Raw genomic sequence first — 17,148 nt, forward strand, 5'->3', positions numbered from 1 at the left:
CCATCCCACGGGGCTCCAGCCTGGCCCTGTGGCCTGTTTTGGTCAGTGAATTGTGGAGAAAGCAGTAATTGCCATTTCTGAGTGGGACCTTCTAGAGTCATTATGGAACTCTGCTCTTTCTCATGTTTCAGTTGGGTAGAGCGCTGCAGCAACAATGAAGAGATTCAGTGAGAACACGTTCATGTTGCTATGTATTTGAGTGTTTTAATCAGATGTATCCTATAGGACATCCATGCTACTTTGTGTGTGTGTACACAACTAAAGGTACAGGGCAGGCTGTTACTACTACAAGTATGGCTTAGCTGACAGAATCAAGATTTTTCAAAGAGAAATCTTTGTAAGAAATCAGGGAAAGAAGCTGGATAGTGGTGGTGCACACCTTTAATCCCAGCATTCAGGAAGCGGACGCAGGCAGATGTCTGGTCTCAAGGACAGCCTGGTCTACAGAATGAATTCCAGGATGGTCAGGGGAACACAGAAAAATGCTGTCTGGAAAAAAAATAAAAGGAAAGAAAAAAAAAAAGAAACCAGGGAGGGGATTTTAAGTGCTCCAGAGTATAGCTGTGGTCAAAGCAAGACTCACTTTTGGGACACCCCCTGGTTTCCTCCCTCAACTCTACGTGGGGAAACCCAGAAAGCTTCAGTTCTAGGCCTGGGCCCTTCCATTACCCACTTCTCCTTCAGGGCACCACACTGAAGTTAGCCTGACCACAGAGTCTCGCATCACACCCTACACGATCTGGACAACTAATTCCTTCCAGGACTCTCTAAGGAAAGGTACCATCATTATCCCCACCTCACAGGCAGGGAGACAGGGAGTGTGTCACCCAGTCACACACATGGCAAGAGGCAGAGGTGAGAGAAACCAAGCTTTGACATCAAAGGCCCAGGATTAAAAGAGAGGGAGGAGCATGGAACCTAGAGTTGCTGAGGCAGAGGAACAGCCCAGCTAATGGCCTTGCTCTGGCAGCAGACCTCGAGAGAAAGAGCTTTGGGAACAGCAGAGTAATATAAAAAGAGAACAAAGTGAAATACACAAATGGTGGCCACCTCTGTGTGTGTGGCAAACGTGTAGGCATAAGGATCAAAGATCCCGATTGTACAAATGACGTTGGTTGGCATTTTGATTATCTTCAGAGCAAAGCTGAATACTGGACTTGAAGCCTGAAAATGCAGGGAATGGCTGTGGGTAGAACCAAGACCCTGAGATATTAGTGCTCCCATTTCTGAATAGTCTGCTGTAACCACCTTGGCAGAAATGAAGATTTTCTCAGGAGACACTTGTGTCCCTTCTTTGGGCTATCGCACAATTGAAGTAGTGAATTGTCAGCTAGGAGAGGGCTGGGACCCTGGGGCCATGTAGAGGAGGATTTATTTCCTGGAAAGAGAGTTCACAGATTTCTGATAACTTGTCAAACAATCTTGCAGGACACACTGGGATCCAGACAATAATATGTCAGCGTTGGGCAGGGCCCTGCCTCTGCCAGGACTGCTTAGCTAAGCATGCCTCTCACCTTCCACTTAAACCTAAACCTCAGGTCAGCATCCTGAAGATGGACTTGTGGAGGATGGTCGCTGGATCCCTTGATTTGTTCGTCTTCCCACACTCCTTTCTCATCTTTTCATCCCTACACATCTGCTCCATTTGCCTATTGAGGACAGGTGGCCACGCCCAGCTTGTAGGGGCTGCCAGGGCCCAGGCTCTGACATTCACAGCTCTGGTAACATCCATCCGTCTTAACAAAACCTCACTCAGCTAAACTTTCACAGTTCCTGGACCTTCTCAGAAGCCCTGCACACACCGCCTGTTTTAGCAACGACCCCTCTAAGTGTGGCAGGAACCTCCTGCCCACCTGTCTGATCAACATGTAGACCCTATCAGGCTTTTCTTGTTTCCCATCCCCTGGAAGAAGGGCCAATCTGCCCACCTTCAGCCGGCACCGCGTTAGATCATTCATCCACTGGCCCCACCTTGCTCTAAATTCCCATCTTTGCAAGTTGAGTTGGGGTTGGGCCAGTTCTGTACTTGAGAGCCCATTGGCTGTAATGTTTCTGAACTGAATCTGGTTTAACCCAGCTAACCACCATCCCACTCTTACTTGCCTTCATAAGGCTCTGAATAGGAAATGGGACAGGAAATCAAATTCCCGCCCTGCTTTCCAAGGGCTGGGCTGTATTTAAGGTGCAGAGGCCTAGATGTGATGCCCCAAAGACAGCAGCAAGCCAGCAGAAAAGGCACACAGGACAAAAGAGCAGAACAGAATTCCAGACAGCTGCAGGGCCAACTCCAGTCTTGCCTCTCACCTCTAAAAACCCTCAGGCATCCTGCCTTGATCCTGTACTTTCTCCACAGGGCCCTGGCATGCCCCCATCTGAACACTTTTCCAATCCTAGAGCTAAAACTTGCTTGCTCAAGGCACGTGAGTCCCTAAATGTACAGAGGGAACTAACGTGTGGCAGCCTAGGCCTGAAGTCATGACATTCAGAGGCAGGGAGATCCTGAAATCCCAACCCAGCAGTTTGTAGCCTACTGGTCAACCTTCTCTTGGGGTCACAAACACATCCAGGATCATGTGGCCCCAGAGACACTGTGAAGGTCACATTCCCCTGGCCATATGAAAAATGACCCAGGTTCTTGAGGAACAGGAGACAACCCAAACAACCCCACCCCTTCTGAGTCATCAAAGGACACAATGTACTTCAGTGGTGTGGAAAAACCACAACACTCCCATCCTCTTTGAGAACCCCACCCCACCCCCACTCCACAGCCTTTTCCCAGCTCCATGTCTCTACTCTCATACTGGGGCAACTCCCAGATTTCCTCAAAATCCTTCTGCTTGGGGCTGTAGAGATGACTCAGTGGTGGAGAGCACTGGCTGCTCTTCCAGAGAACTAGGGCTCAATTCCCAGCACCCCCCATGGCAGCTCAGACCTGTATGTAAGTCCAGTTCCAGGGCTTCTGATGCCCTCACACAGACACATGTAGGCAAGACACCCAATGCACATAAAAACAACTTATATATTAAAAAAATCCAACGGCTCTGCTTCCCTGAGAACATAGTTAACTATATTTCAGCATCCCCTACAGTTAGGTTTGGTCATGTGACAGAGTTCTAGCTAATGAAATATGGGTACAGGAGACACCTAGACTCTTTTCCCAGTACACACAGTTACCTCGGAACCAACCCTAAAATACGGAGGTCACGTGCTGAAGCTAGCAGAGCAGTAGGGGGCCGAAGGGAGGCATATCTTGCCTGTGTTTGGAAATTAGCTTCCTGCTGCTTTAAGTCATGTCTTGGTAGTGTGGCAGTTAGCTGACTTCCATGTAGCACATCCCCTGTGACATAAAAACCTCTCCACTCTGTCTACGTCTCTTACTTGATACCCTAAGAGGCAGGTGCTGTGTGTTCCTGCCACAGAGTGCAGCACCTGTATTGCATTCTCTGTGTAGCCCTGGCACTCAGTCTGTAGACCAGGCTGGCCTTGAACTCAGAGATCTGCCTGCCTCCTGAGCACTGGTATCACAGGCATTCGCCACCACTGCCTGGCTTGGGGCACACTCGTTTTGTTCATGTGGTTTGAGTTGCTAGAAAGACCCTCTACCAGCAGGATGGGGCCCTGCCCAACTTTGCTTTTGGAAAATATCAGCCTTTTACTGGGCTAACCCAAGCACCTTCACACATTCAGAACGTAGCCCCAAAGCTTCCTCCTCTCAGACACCCTCACAGGAGATAGTCTTAGATATTCTTCCTGGTTTAAGGAGGATTGGGACCTGCCACAGCTGACAGGCATCTCCTGACAATAGCAGCTGTCATACCACAGAGCAAGTGATGCCTATTGGCTCTAGCATAGGCCCCAACTGAGACACCCCCGAGGCCAGGACCTCCTCCTTATTCATCTATGTAGGTTCCCGGTATCTTGAAAAGCAGGCACCCATTACTGTCGTTCTGCTGTTGACCGAAGATGATGAGTTTCAGGGAACACCCTGGAATTGTTTCTACAGGCCTCAGCTCCTGCCTGGAATAGCCTATGGATTCTTGTCACAGGCTTCTTAGATTACAAAACCTAACACATGAACACATGGCCTTTGAAGGAAGGCAGAAGCTGGTTCAAAACAAGGAAGCCTAGATCAGAAGAGGTCTGAACTCCACAATGTCTTTAATAGTACAAAGCCACCATGGAATCCAGGCATGGTGGTTTGTACCTGTCATAGGGGCAGTGGAAAAGCTGAGGTAGGAAGACCATGAGTTCGAGGCCAGCCTGGATTAAAGGCCCCCAAACAGGTTCCCCACAAGCCCAGGTCTGTTCTGGTAGCCCCGTGGACACCCAGGAGTTTTGCCTTTGGAAGTGCTTGCCCATGTGACCCTAACAAAGGCTCTGGGATAGAGAGAGGACAGTGACTGTTAGTTTCATTTGATGGAAGAGAAAGTTGAATTTCAGAGAGACTACTCAACACATTGCAAATTGTGGCTTGAGAATGTAGCAATACTGGAACCCAGGACCAAACATCGCATCCCCCCCCCCTTTCTCTGTCGTCCTTTGTGCTCAGCAAGTGAGAGAGCTTGATGGTGGCTACCAGAGAGCAAAGCCCACAAGCTGAGCAGAGAAAGTTCTGAAACAGGCCCTTTCTAATTAGACACTTTGTGACCTGACACTGTGTAGCTGGCTGGGCAGACCTTCAAGTTGCATGAAATCTTCCTGCTGCTGTCTCCTAGGGGACAGAGCTGCCAGTATGTCTGCCAATTTTTATTTTTGAATGATCAGCTAAGTTTTTGTTTTTTTTTTTTAAAAACTTGGTCAAGTTCTAGTCCATGTAATGTGGTCACAGGAGTCACACCAACATTAGTATCCTCCCAAACTCTTGCCTAACCCAAACTGTTACCTTAGAGCCAACCCTGAAAATGACTTTCCCTACTCTAGTTTTACACACGGAGACAGAATGTAGGGTCTGTGGCTCACAGGTTCTGCTGCTGTGTCTTGGAGGGGGGAGGTGATGTGAGAACTTACTAGACTTTTCTTCTTTGATGGGGTACTCCAGCACCTCAGCTGAGCTGTCCTTCAGGGAAGGGAAGTGGACACACAGCACCAGTTGCTTCAGGCTGCTGTCCCGGCACACCAGGAACATCTGAAATGGCAGAAGCAGGGGCTTTGTGAATCGGAGGCTTTGGTGGAGGCCAGAGGGCGGCAGCAGGGTGGAAATCATCAGAGGGTATCTGAAGCAAACATGCAGGGGAGGCGGTCATCTATCCCTGAGAAAAGTGAACCTGACCCATAACCAAACTGGAGATCCTCAAGTCTCCATTTCTCATTTGCACTAAGCCCACACACGGCTGATGCGTGGTGACTCGGTGGGATTCTATGAGGGTGGTCTGGGATCCAGGCTCAGAAAGACCCAAGAGTTGGGAGTTGGTTGAGTGTCAATTCATGCTCTAACACCCATCTCCTTTGGGGGAGGGTTCAGAAGAAGGTGGGGAGTGTCTGTTGAAAACAATTATAGACATCGGGAAATTGATAACTTTTTTTTTCCATTTGCCAAAATAAAAGTAGCTAACATTGTTTGGCCCTTGTGGTACTGTGGTACGGCCTCGTGTGTGCTAAGCAAGGTGCTTCCACTATGCGCCAGCCCTCCTTCCACTTTCTTTATTCTGAAACAAGGTCTTGTTGAGTTGCCTAGGCTGTACCACTTCTGATGATGGAGTGGCTCTACTCCACGTGGTCCCCAGAGGCGTGGACCCCTGGGGTGCAACTGCATGGAGAGGCCTCTCCTTGTTTATTTGTTTGTTTTTAAAGATTTATTTATTTATTATATGTAAGTACACTGTAGCTGTCTTCAGACACCAGAAGAAGGCATCAGATTTCTTTATGGATGACTGTGAGCTACCATGTGGGTGCTGGGATTTGAACTCATGACCTTCGGAAGAGCAGTCCATGCTCTTACCAGCTGAGCCATCTTCCAGCCCCCAGGCCTCTCCTTTGTTCAACTGCTGTTTTATAATGAATGTCCTTTTCAGGCTCAGCGGCCGTCCCAGGCTCTCCCTTCCTTCCCAGATGACACTTTCTGAAATGTTCCTGACTTTCTTGAACATTCTGTCAAGGGAATGAAAGTGCTTGGTCAGTGTCCCCGTTCCCTCCCTCCTGACACTGTCCCTGGACTCTGTCTGCTGGGCTCAGGTCCCAAACAGCTCAGCTAGAAATCCCCAAACTAGGAGTGTGGCCAAGCTGTTGAGGGCTGGCTGGGGCAAAGGGATACCAGGACATCCCCAGTGAGTACATGAGTGTGGGAGGCTCTGGAGAAGACCTCTTCTTGGTTCCAAATTCTGCTGCCACAACTACTGGTTATTAATCCCACTATGACATTGCCAGGTCATCTCAGGCACGAATGTAGTGTCATTAATAAAACACACAGTGAGATCACTATTCCTGGCCCACAGTAGCTATGAATGCAGTGTTACAATAAACACACAGTGAGCTCACTGCTCCTGGTTGATGGCGGCTGGTATAGACTGTCTCCAGACCGTCTCCCCAGTTGGCCTCAAGCCTGAACTTGCAATTTCTCATACTAAATCTACAAGGGGTGTGGTAATGAGGAAACCCAGGAGAGCCAGGTACTGCTTAAGACAGAACAGGAGGTGCTAGGGATGGGTTTGAACTTAGGCCCTTGGACTCTAGATCCCGGGCATGATCTTCCCTGTCTCACCAAGCTCTTGAAGGTTGCTTTGCTGTGAACATGCATGGCCCGTGTGAGAGTTAGCTGAGGTGGGAAATGGGAGATCAGTCTCTCTCTTCCCCTGGGCAGGGTGGAGAGAACGTGAGAACAAGAAGCAGAAGTGGGGAGAAGAGGAGTCGCTGGTCTATCTCCTTGCTTCTAGATACTTCCATTAGACCTGACTCCCTGCCTAGAAACAATGGCTGAACTTGAACTGTTCCAAGGATGTCTCTCAAATACGTAGCGACATTGTTTCCTCGACAAGTTCAAGGTCGGCTTGCTTCTTTGCGCACAGATCCGTGGGAACCAGCGGGACTGGAGGAAATGTGTGTAAATGAATGTAGGAGTGGGTGTGCTGTAATGTGAAATACAGCTGGTCTTTGTTTCCAATTCTTAGGACAGAGCTTCAAAACCCTGGGAATTTCCTGAGGCAGGGGCATCTGTCATTTGTAAAAATGTTTCCAGACCAGGCATGGTGTTATGCTAACAGGAGTCTCTTAGGGCCTTAGTTTCAGAGGAGGGCTGAAAAGGGATTTCAGGCCAGCAGTGCCCTGACCTAGGGGAGGTGAGCAGGGTTGGGATGGGCACCCTTACACAGCCTGATAGTTCATTCGTGCCTAGGCAACAAGACCTCAGTAAAATGACACTGGCTAGATATGGTAGCACATGTCGGAATTCTAGCGTTTCTGTCCTCCTACGTGTCTGCGAACTAGAAAAGTGGCAGGATTTGCAGGGGGTTCCTGGGCAGGAAAACCAGACAGCCTCGATTCCAAGCTGCAGACCTCAGGCCTTGACTCTGAGTGGAGAGAGGCTGGGGAAAGCAACCTGGAAAGCAGATGACAGAAGCAGGCGCTGGGGCCTCTGATCCCTCCTGGACGGTCAGCAGGACCACTGACCCCGGAGCCAGTCACCCTCCTGGCCACACTACCAAGGTGCCATGTCCCTGAGGGGTTGCTCTGATTAAAGAGGCCACTAGCAGACCTCCATGGTCCGAGTCCTCACTAACCTGACCTGACATCTGGGTCAGCAATCTTGGCTTCTCTGTCTCTTTTGTCCTCTCTCCCAATACAATCCACTAGGAAGCCCACCCCTCCACCCCGCCCCAAAGCAGAATGGCCTTCCCCCAACAGTGTTAGCCACTGAGCTGTGTGCCACACTGGGGTCTAACTTCTGTGAACAGCTAGGATTCCTCCATCTGAACTCTGACCTAGACAGCAGGGACAGCCCCTGGGTCAAGTCAGGATGGCGGTATCCTCGTAAATTCCAATGCAGAGCTCCTCTGGGTTGTCAGGGAGGCCACTTGCCCTCTCTGAGTGGCTTTGTAGGGAGGGAGACAAGATGAAGGATCCCAGCTGTCTTTTTAGAAAATGCTCTTCTATCTGCAGCATCTTGGGGGCCTTCACAGCTCCCCACTGCAAGAAGGTTACATGAGAGTTCATTTGTGATAATTAAGGCAATCGCTAAGGCTGGTATGGAGGGAGGACTCAGGACCCTTGCCTGTATGCGGTATTTTTGTTGTTTTGTGTTTTGATGCAGTGTCTTCCTAGGTAGTCCAAGCTGGACTGAAACATGCTACGGTGCCAAGCATCACACTGAACAGGAGTGATTTCTCCTGTTTCGGCTTCCTGAGTATTGTGATTGCAGGCATGCACAGCCACGGATCATACCCTTTCCATGGTGTCTGTTTTGGTTGTCTGAGAGAGGGTATCATTGCATATAGCCCTGATGGTCTTGAACTCACAGAGATTCACCCTCCTCATATCTGCTTCCCAAGTGCTGTGATAGGACAGGATGGGTTTTGAACAGGCCAACATTTTCATCAATAGGTGAGATGGAAAAAAAAAGACTCAGGTAGAGTTACACAGCCACAGCAATCCCTCAAACTAATAAATAAAACCCAGAATCTACATGCACTCTAAATGACTGTGCCTTTACCCTTCATCTTGGACCTATATAAGTAGAACTGTTTGTAGTTGAAAGAATTTCCCATGAGGACTACAGGGATGCATCTAGTTTGGCAAAGGCCAGATCTACAGGACTAGGTAGACAACCTAGTGGCCATCCTGGGCTCACATAGTCGTGGTAATTCATTTGTAGCTCAAACTCCTCTCACCTGGGGCTCCCTCCCCACCAGAGCTGGGAGTGTACACAGACCAGCAGAGACCTGGAAATGGGCTGAAGGACACATTGCCCAAGATTCATGTATGAGCTGTGGGGGAACTGCAGCTCACAACTTCTCTGACTTACAACCTGGCCATGGTGAGGTCTAGGCAGCATTTCTCAAGGCTTGCCAATCTCACACAGAATGTCCACACTCGTGGCCCAGCAGGTCTGGGGATGTGGTTAGATGGAAGAATCCTAACTTCTTAAGACAAGCCAAAGGAATAAGTGTTTGGACTGGGGGCTGAGATACACTTAGTTTTTAGGCCTCTGAAGGCAGCCAGTGGTGGAACTGAGCAAGGCGCCATACCTGGAAGCTAAACTCAGGCCAAGTGTTAGTTCCCCTTGCAAGGCTGTTTCCAAAATGGACACAGGGTGTGTCCCTGTTCTACAGGGCTGGCACATGGATGAGAGAGGGGAAATAGGGCTTCCCTGTGTTACCAAAGAACAATTTACTTGAATGAAATTAGCATCCTTGTGATCTACTGAACCATTGTCTGCCAGTCCATCTGACAACATGCACACCCCAGCATTCTCTTAAGCTAAATTCTCACTACCAAAGATAAATGCACAAGAGGCTTCTCTCATTGAAGACTGTCTTTTAAGGGCTAGTGAGATAGCTGAGCAGGGAAAAGCACTTGCCACCAAACCTGACAACCTGAATTCCCGATGACCAAAACCCACACTGTGGAAGGAAAGAACCAATTCCTACAAGTTGTCCTCTGATCTCTACACTCCCACCATGGCCAAGTGTGCCCTCTCCCATTAATAGATAATTAAAAAAAAAAACCAACAACTGTCTTTCAAGCTGGAAGTGATGACAGTTCAACAGCAACAGATCCAGGTCACACATGGACCTTGGCTTCTAGGAGAGTTCCTTAATCAAAGGAAGCAGAAGTCTCTGGAGACACAGGATGTCACCGGTCCTGGGCTGAGGGCAGAGAGTATACAAGATAACAGTATCTTCTATGGCCAGAAAACAAGAAAGTGATTTAAACAGAAAGCGGACAATGACACCTATATTCACAACTGTGGGATGCTGGGGTCAAAGAGATGCAAGAGTCACGTCCTTGTTTGTTTTCCATTGATGCGACAAACATCAATGAGCAAAAGTAGCCTGGGGCAGTAAGAGTTAACTTCATCTTAACTCACAGTCTGTTATTGAGGAAAGTCATGACAGGAAGTTGAGGCAGGTCCTGGACACAGGAACGGAAGCAGGGATCAAAGAGTAACACTGTTTACAAGTTTGCTCTACTTACTTCCTTAACCAACCCAGGATCACCTGTCTAGAGGTGACATCACCCCCACTGAGCTAGGCCCTTCCATTGTAATCCATAATTAAGAAAATGCACCATTGAGTTGCCTGCAGGCCAATCTGATGTAGCCACTCTTTCGATTGAGGTTCCCTCTTCCCAGACGACCCTTGATTGTGTCAAATTGACAAAACCTAACCATCACAAGCCACTTGAGAGACTTCTGTGGACAACTTTGCACAAATGTTGCAAATTAGGAGCTAGGGAGATATCTTGCTGGATAAAGTACTTGCCCTACAAGCATTAGGACCTGAGTTTGATTCCCAGAACCCATGCAAAAGGCCCAGTGTGGTGGCACATACTGTGGTCCCAGTACGGAGGAGGCTGAGACAGGTGGAGGATCCCTGAGGGCTCACTGGACAGCAAGCCTAACTGCCTTACTGAACCTTAGGTTCTATAAGACCTTGTCTCAATAATGAAGGAAAGAAGGAAGGAGGGAGGTTGACCTTTGGCCTCCACAGCTGGGATACAAACACAAGCTTGCAAGTTAGTTTGCGCCCAAGGTATATAAGTAATCTCATGATTACATATTGTTGTGGTTAAGTAAACAGACAAGAGACCAAATCTTAGGCAGAATCCCAATGCTATCTAGAGTCCTATCATCTAGGAGGCAGGGTATAACGCTCCTGCTTACAGCAAAGTGACTTTCTTCCCAAAGAGTCGTAGGAGAAGAGAAAGGGGGCAAGAATGAGGCCGAGGAGAGAAATACCACAAACTGGCAGCACCAAGCAAAGCCAGCACCACCTGGACAAGGTACATGGCTATTTGGTACCTATTTGTGGGACCAATAGGAAATGTCCCCTACAGATTCACGTGTTGAAGACTGAAGCCAAATTCCCTGACTTAGAGCTAATTCAGAAGCTCTGGAAACATCAGGAAGTGTGGCTTGGCTAAAGGAAGTAGATCAGTTGGGGGCAGGTCCTTATACATCCCTTGCCTCTTCCTGTCTGGCTTTGCTCCATCACTTCCTGTCTACCAGGAGGTGATGGACCTTGCTTTGTCACTTCCTGTCCACCATGACATGCTAGACTTTGCTTATCATTGGCTCTCTGCCACAGTTCAGCTGCACTTCAGGTCCATAGCAACGTTGTCAACCAAAGACGAACTGAGATCTCTCAAACCATGAGCCCACATAAATCCATCATGGTTTGAATTGTTTCTCTCAGGAATTCATTACAGCAGCAAAAACAGTGTGACAAAGGACCTTTGAATGATGGTCAGTTACTGGCTTTGCCTCTGTTCTGGAGAGGTCTTGGTGCAGACAGAGGACATCAGGTATAACCAAGTGCAGGCTTTAGTTGACACGAATGGACCAGGACTGGTTGTTGGTTAGCTGCTGTCAGCAGGGAAGCTTGCATGCGGGTGCACACAGGGCATGCTCTGTTCTCAGGGCACAGGGTACTCCTTGTTCTATGCCTGCAACTTTTCCATAACTCTAAAGCCATTCTAACTAAAGTAACAAATCAGCCTGAGTGCAGAGAAATAAAGGCAAATTTCTGATTGCCCTGTTGCTGAATACATATGTTTTTTTTTTCCTTTTAAAAAGGGGACCACAGTGTTCCCAACTCATTATCAGAGAAGAGGCTGCTAGGAAGAAGGCAGGTTCTGGGGAAGGAAGTGGATGTGGCCAAGGTCACACAGACACTGGGGACAAGTGAGCTGGCTCCAGGCAAGACAAAGGCTGCCTCTCACACTGCTGCAGGAGGTGAATCCAGATCTCTAGGCTGTGTCTTACAACACAGGGACCACCCATGATGTTTGTTTCTTTCAAAATAATGACATCACTGCACTGGTTCTATGGGAACCATTCTGTGTGGCAAAGGGCTTTCCTAGCATCTTTGAAGATCACCACAATGGGCATTTTTTCCCCCTTTTCAATGGAATGGAGTCTCACACTGCGGTCCAAGCTGGCCTAAATCCACTGAGCTATATCACCAGCTCCATTCTTCCTAGCTGTGTGATTTGAGGCAAAAGAGTCAACATCTCTGTACCTCAACTTCCTCATCTGGAAAGTGGGGTGCTGACTCTGCCTACAAGGATCAAATAATATCAGCAAGGAGCCATCTTAGCCTGTGTAAGTATGTCATGGGATGTTGTTGACTCAACAATGGTAAACTAGCCTAGTGATCACATCTTAGGACATATCCCTGTCCTTAGCTAAGACACCCGAATCTTGATACGATCTGCTCATATCCTCCTCTCTTTGCTAAACCACCCCAGGATCATTTGTTCTAAGCCAGCCTGGTGTTGTGTAAATGGGATTATGCTGCACCATTTAGGGTCTGCACTGTTCAGTGCAGATGCAACTGCCCCGCCCCCCACATTTTCCATCCATGGTTAATGTGCAGGTGCAATATGGGGATATGAGGGTGACGGTATTTGTTTCTTTCTTGTTCCTCCTTTGTTGGTGTCTCTACTCTGCCCAGTAGGCCTGGACATGGGTCTGCCACTCACTAGGCTCACAACCGGAGGCAGGTGACACCCCTACCACCATCCCTCCTACCCCCAACCCCATCTCTGCTCAGCACCTGGCCTTCCCTAGACTCCTAGACTCCAGCCTGGCTTCTTGCAGCCATCACTGTATCCCTTTACCCCAGGGCTGTTCTGGCAGGTGACTGTTCTCACAGAACAGGCAGAGAGAAAAGGTTGTAACATGAACCATGTAACCTTCATAATTGTAACAGGCTGATGAACAGCACAAAATCCCCAGACCTTCAGATGACAGAGCCCCGGGGGTGCCCCGCACACTGCCGTCCAGGGGATTCAGTTAGTGTGTATAACCTCTGCCAATCTCTTTCTCTTGCTGCTGCTTGTGAGGACTCTCCATAGGTCACTAGAGACCCTAAAAGACCGGCCCTGACAAAATCTGGACTCAGGCTTCTTCATGGCTTGTGAGATGGGACAATGATGCCTTTGACATCTGGACAGCACAGGGTTGGTGCTCACAAACATCAAACAGAACCCCAGGAGCCAGGAGATGTCAAGGATTTGTGTTTTTTGAAGAAAGGATGATAGAGGGACCAGTGTGCTTTCTAAGCACAGCACATACACTACCACAGAGCCCCACTCTAGCCACAGAAACACTTCTAACAAGGCCACACAACTTCTACTGCCCCAGTTTGCAGTGTGACCCCCATCAGTATTCTACCAAGGGCAAAAAGGATGGATCAACTCAGTCTAGACCACCCATCCTCACACACTCAGGACACAGGCTTCCTGATGGCCAGCTGTGGTGGTTTGACTGACAAATGCCTACCCTCCCAAACACACACACACACACACACACACACACACACACACACACACACACCAGGCATTCGAATACTTGGTCTCCAGTTGATGGCACTGTTTGGGGAGGTTTAGGAGGTGTGGCCTTGCTGGAGGAAGTATGTCACTGGGTGGGCTCTTACCTACTTCTAGTTTGCTCTTTCTGCAGCTGTGTTTGTGGGTCAAGATATAACTCTCAGTTTCCTACTCCAGTAGCCATGCTGGCCACTTCTCCATGATGGACTCTTATTCCTCTGGAATCATAAACCCAGAGAAACTCTTTCTTTGTAAGATGCCTTACTCAAAGTGTTTGTCACAGCAATAGAAAAGCAACTAGTAAATCAATCATCGGCCACCAGCTTGCTCCAGGATTTGCTTTGCTTTGAGCTGCCTGCCTCTAAAATGGAGGAGGGAAGGTACAGGGTACTCAGGGTGGAAACCTTTAGTGAAAGGAAGACATCGCAAGTTTTATGTGGGTCACAGCATCTGTGGTCTCCCCGCTTCCTGCTGTGCACTCCTGTGGGAAAGAGGCATGTATGGACACACAGACTGACCCAGGTATAGACTAGGATGGGCTGGGTGGGCTCAGGGATTTATCACCGTCCCAGCCCTGCATGCTCTATGGCAGAGTGGCCGGGACATTGACCCCCTGCCTTCCAGTCACCCCAGTTTTCAGGTGCGAATGACAGCTCCGTGGATCTTATTTATTTTGTGGTCAGAGTCTGTGCCCCAAGTCCTATATTGAAGATGATTCCCAGGAGATACATAAGTGCCACAAGTCACACCCAGATGAGGACATCTAGGAAGCAAGAGTTCCCAATGTTAGACAGACACTGAGAGAGAGCGTCTCAGAGCATTTAGACTGCCCAGGTTCAAATCCCAGCTCTGCCGCTTGCTCTCTGACTCCTGGGAAGTAGCAACAACTGGTGTAGGTAGTTAGGAGATCATGGCTCATTCCTGAGCAGACAGTGGGAGAGAGCCTCGGACACACTGTACCCTTGGGGATTATGGCGGCTAGCATGTGGGAGGCTGTGTGAACACGAGAAGGATACAACATTGGCCTCTGTCAAGATGATTGTGGAAGCACAGTGGGTGCTGGGGTGGAGGGGAAACGTGGAGAGAAGCTGCTAATGGGGACAGGGCTGTCTTTTGGGGGTGACAAGAATGCCTTAGAACCAGATGGAGGCAGTAGCAGCATAGAACCCGGAGAACACTAAATGCCTGTGGTACACTTTAAATGTCTCTTTTTATGTGATGTGATGCATATTTTGCTTTAACTTTTTTTTTTAAAATGCCTTCTGGGAAGTGAGTTGGCCTGGAGTAGGTGGAAAAAGCCTTTAGAAGACATTTTGCTTCTGACAATTTTGTTCATTTCTGTCCAGTTTGTTTTTTAAAAGATAATGAATGCATAGATGGATCGCTTTTATAATTAAAACAAATTACATGCTGTTTTCAAAAGGGAGTAGCATTTGAGAAAATATGTATGGGGGTGACAGGAGCATAGGAGATGCTGTGACTCATTCCTCCAACTGTCATCTGGCACCTCTGTCTGTCTGTCTATCCAGCCACCACCTTATCTGTTCATACTCAACCTCCCATCTTCTATCTATCCATCCTCTATCTATCCTCTAGTTATTACCATCCATCATCTATCCATCTATCATCTGTCTGTCTGTCCATCTATATCATCCATTCATCATCCATCCATCCATTCATCATCCATCTGCCAACCATCTATCATCCATTGGTCCATCTAGTATCCATTCATCATCTGTCCATCCATCTGCTTTTTTATCATCCATCCATCCATCCATCCACCCACCCACTACTGCTCATTCTCTCCTCCCATGTACTAGGACCAGCACTTGGAGAGATTTTTAAAGTTCCTCTTTCAAAGAGGCAAAAATGAGCCCCAGAAACAGTGTCATTTGCCCACCTCAAAGCTTCCAGGACGTCTGTGGATGAACCACATGGCCTCTTATCTTTGTCCATAAACAAGGGGCAGGTAGATCATGTGTCCTGACACTTTTGTCCTTGATCAGTGGCCTAGCTCCCAAAGTCAGAGAAAGCCAATACAATCCTATATCTCTGGTACCGAAATGCCTCAGGAGACCCTGCCAGCACACCCTGCCCCCCACTGCTCATTGTGTCACAGGAACAGATCAAAGCAAAGAGAAGAAAGAAAGCAGCTGTTTGCATGAACGCACTTCTGTGGGGAGCATCCCGAGCCCCTCACAGCTGTACCTGCCTCCCTGGGGTGCACAGAACTGACTTACCCCAGCCATTTCCAGCTGCAGGATCTTGGCAGCCTCTGCCTGACCTAACCCTAGCTGCAGCCACACAGGGCAGGTCTTCACCAGCTTCTCCAGGACACTGATGCCCCGGCGTGGGATGCAGTTCCTCAGGGTGGTTGGCAAACCAAGCCTCATGCCGTCTTTCTCCTCATCTTCCTCTCCCTCTCCTTTGCCAGCATCTGGAATAGGACTGAGAATAGGACATAGAATCAAATGGTCAGCCCATCCTGAGTGTGATGGTTTGTATATGCTCGGCCGAGGGAGTGGCACTATTAGAAGGTGTGGCCCTGTTAGAGTGGGTGTGTCACTGTAGGTGTGGGCTTTAAGACCCTCATCCTAGCTTCCTGGAAGCCAGTCTTCTGCTAGCAGCCTTCAGATGAAGATGTAGAACTCTCAGCTCCTTCTGCCCCATGCCTGCCTGGATGCTGCCATGGTCCTGCCTTGATGATAATGGACTGAACCTCTGAACCTGTAAGCCAGCCCCAATTAAATGTTGCTCTTATAAGAGTTGCACTGGTCATGGTGTCTGAACACAGCAGTAAACCTCTAAGACACTGCAGCTGGCTTTGGGAGGACGGACAATAAGTGTAGAGTGAAGGGACCCTGTTTGCTCATTTAGCATCTGTGTGGCCAGGGCCGTCTTGGGGAATGATATCATTCCCGAGAGGAGTCTCCACATAAGACATTTATCGTTATAACAAGTAAGACATACCTAGAATGGCCAGCTACGGGACAAGAAGAGACTAAGTATAACAGGAGTAGAGTGGACAGAGTGGCTAAATTTCAGTCCCAGTGGACTGAAGGAAGCATGGCAGCATCTGAGAGGATACCCATGTAATTACCTCCATGAGTGACAGAGAAAGACCTGCACCATCTAATGTGATGTGCCTCAGGTTGGTCACTGGGTTCTTAAAATTAGCCGGTCCTGGGCTGGAGAGCTGGCTCAGCTATTAAAGGTTAGGCTCCTGACCAAGAATATAAGAATAACTGGGCCTTATTGAAAATATGGCCTGGAGAGCATTTTTAGGCTCAGGTGACAGCAGTATGTAAAATGGTCAAGAAAGAAACAGAAGGGAACCCCACAAACCATTCAGGAATTTTCATTTCAAAGAGAGAAGACAGGAGGGCAGAGTAGGTCGGACAATGGAGCTGCCAGGGGGGCCTGAAAGACCCAGGAGGAACCCATTACACTGCGACTTCGGACTGAAAACTTGCAGGTATCTGGGAGAGAGATGTGTTCAGGCAGGACGGCCCTGGGCTTACAGGTTGAGTGTAGAAGGAGGTGACGTTACAGGCAGGCAGGGGATTCCCGTGTCAGGAGTCACTGGGGGCATTGGCTAAGGCCCAGCACCTAGTGAAGGAGCCTCTGACATCCTGTTCTCTGAACCAGACCTTGGGCTTCCTGTGG

General features: G+C 48.7%; 1 protein-coding gene across 3 annotated transcripts in view; it reads right to left on the bottom strand.

Moving 5' to 3' along the window:
* Rin3 (Ras and Rab interactor 3) overlaps positions 1-17,148 on the bottom strand; it is a 106,842-nt gene that overhangs the window by 60,848 nt on the left and 28,846 nt on the right. For 2 of the 3 annotated variants that reach the window (XM_052185208.1, XM_052185209.1), the window contains exons 2-3: positions 15,723-15,930; positions 5,008-5,125 (exon numbers count right to left, since the gene is read on the bottom strand). In XM_052185208.1, the coding sequence (XP_052041168.1) occupies positions 5,008-5,125; positions 15,723-15,930 (326 nt within the window). The remainder of the gene's footprint in view (positions 1-5,007; positions 5,126-15,722; positions 15,931-17,148) is intronic. The other variant, XM_052185210.1, reaches the window with a different exon arrangement.

Source organism: Apodemus sylvaticus, chromosome 6 (assembly GCF_947179515.1).
Source record: "Apodemus sylvaticus chromosome 6, mApoSyl1.1, whole genome shotgun sequence".
In the NCBI taxonomy this organism is placed as follows: domain Eukaryota; kingdom Metazoa; phylum Chordata; class Mammalia; order Rodentia; family Muridae; genus Apodemus; species Apodemus sylvaticus.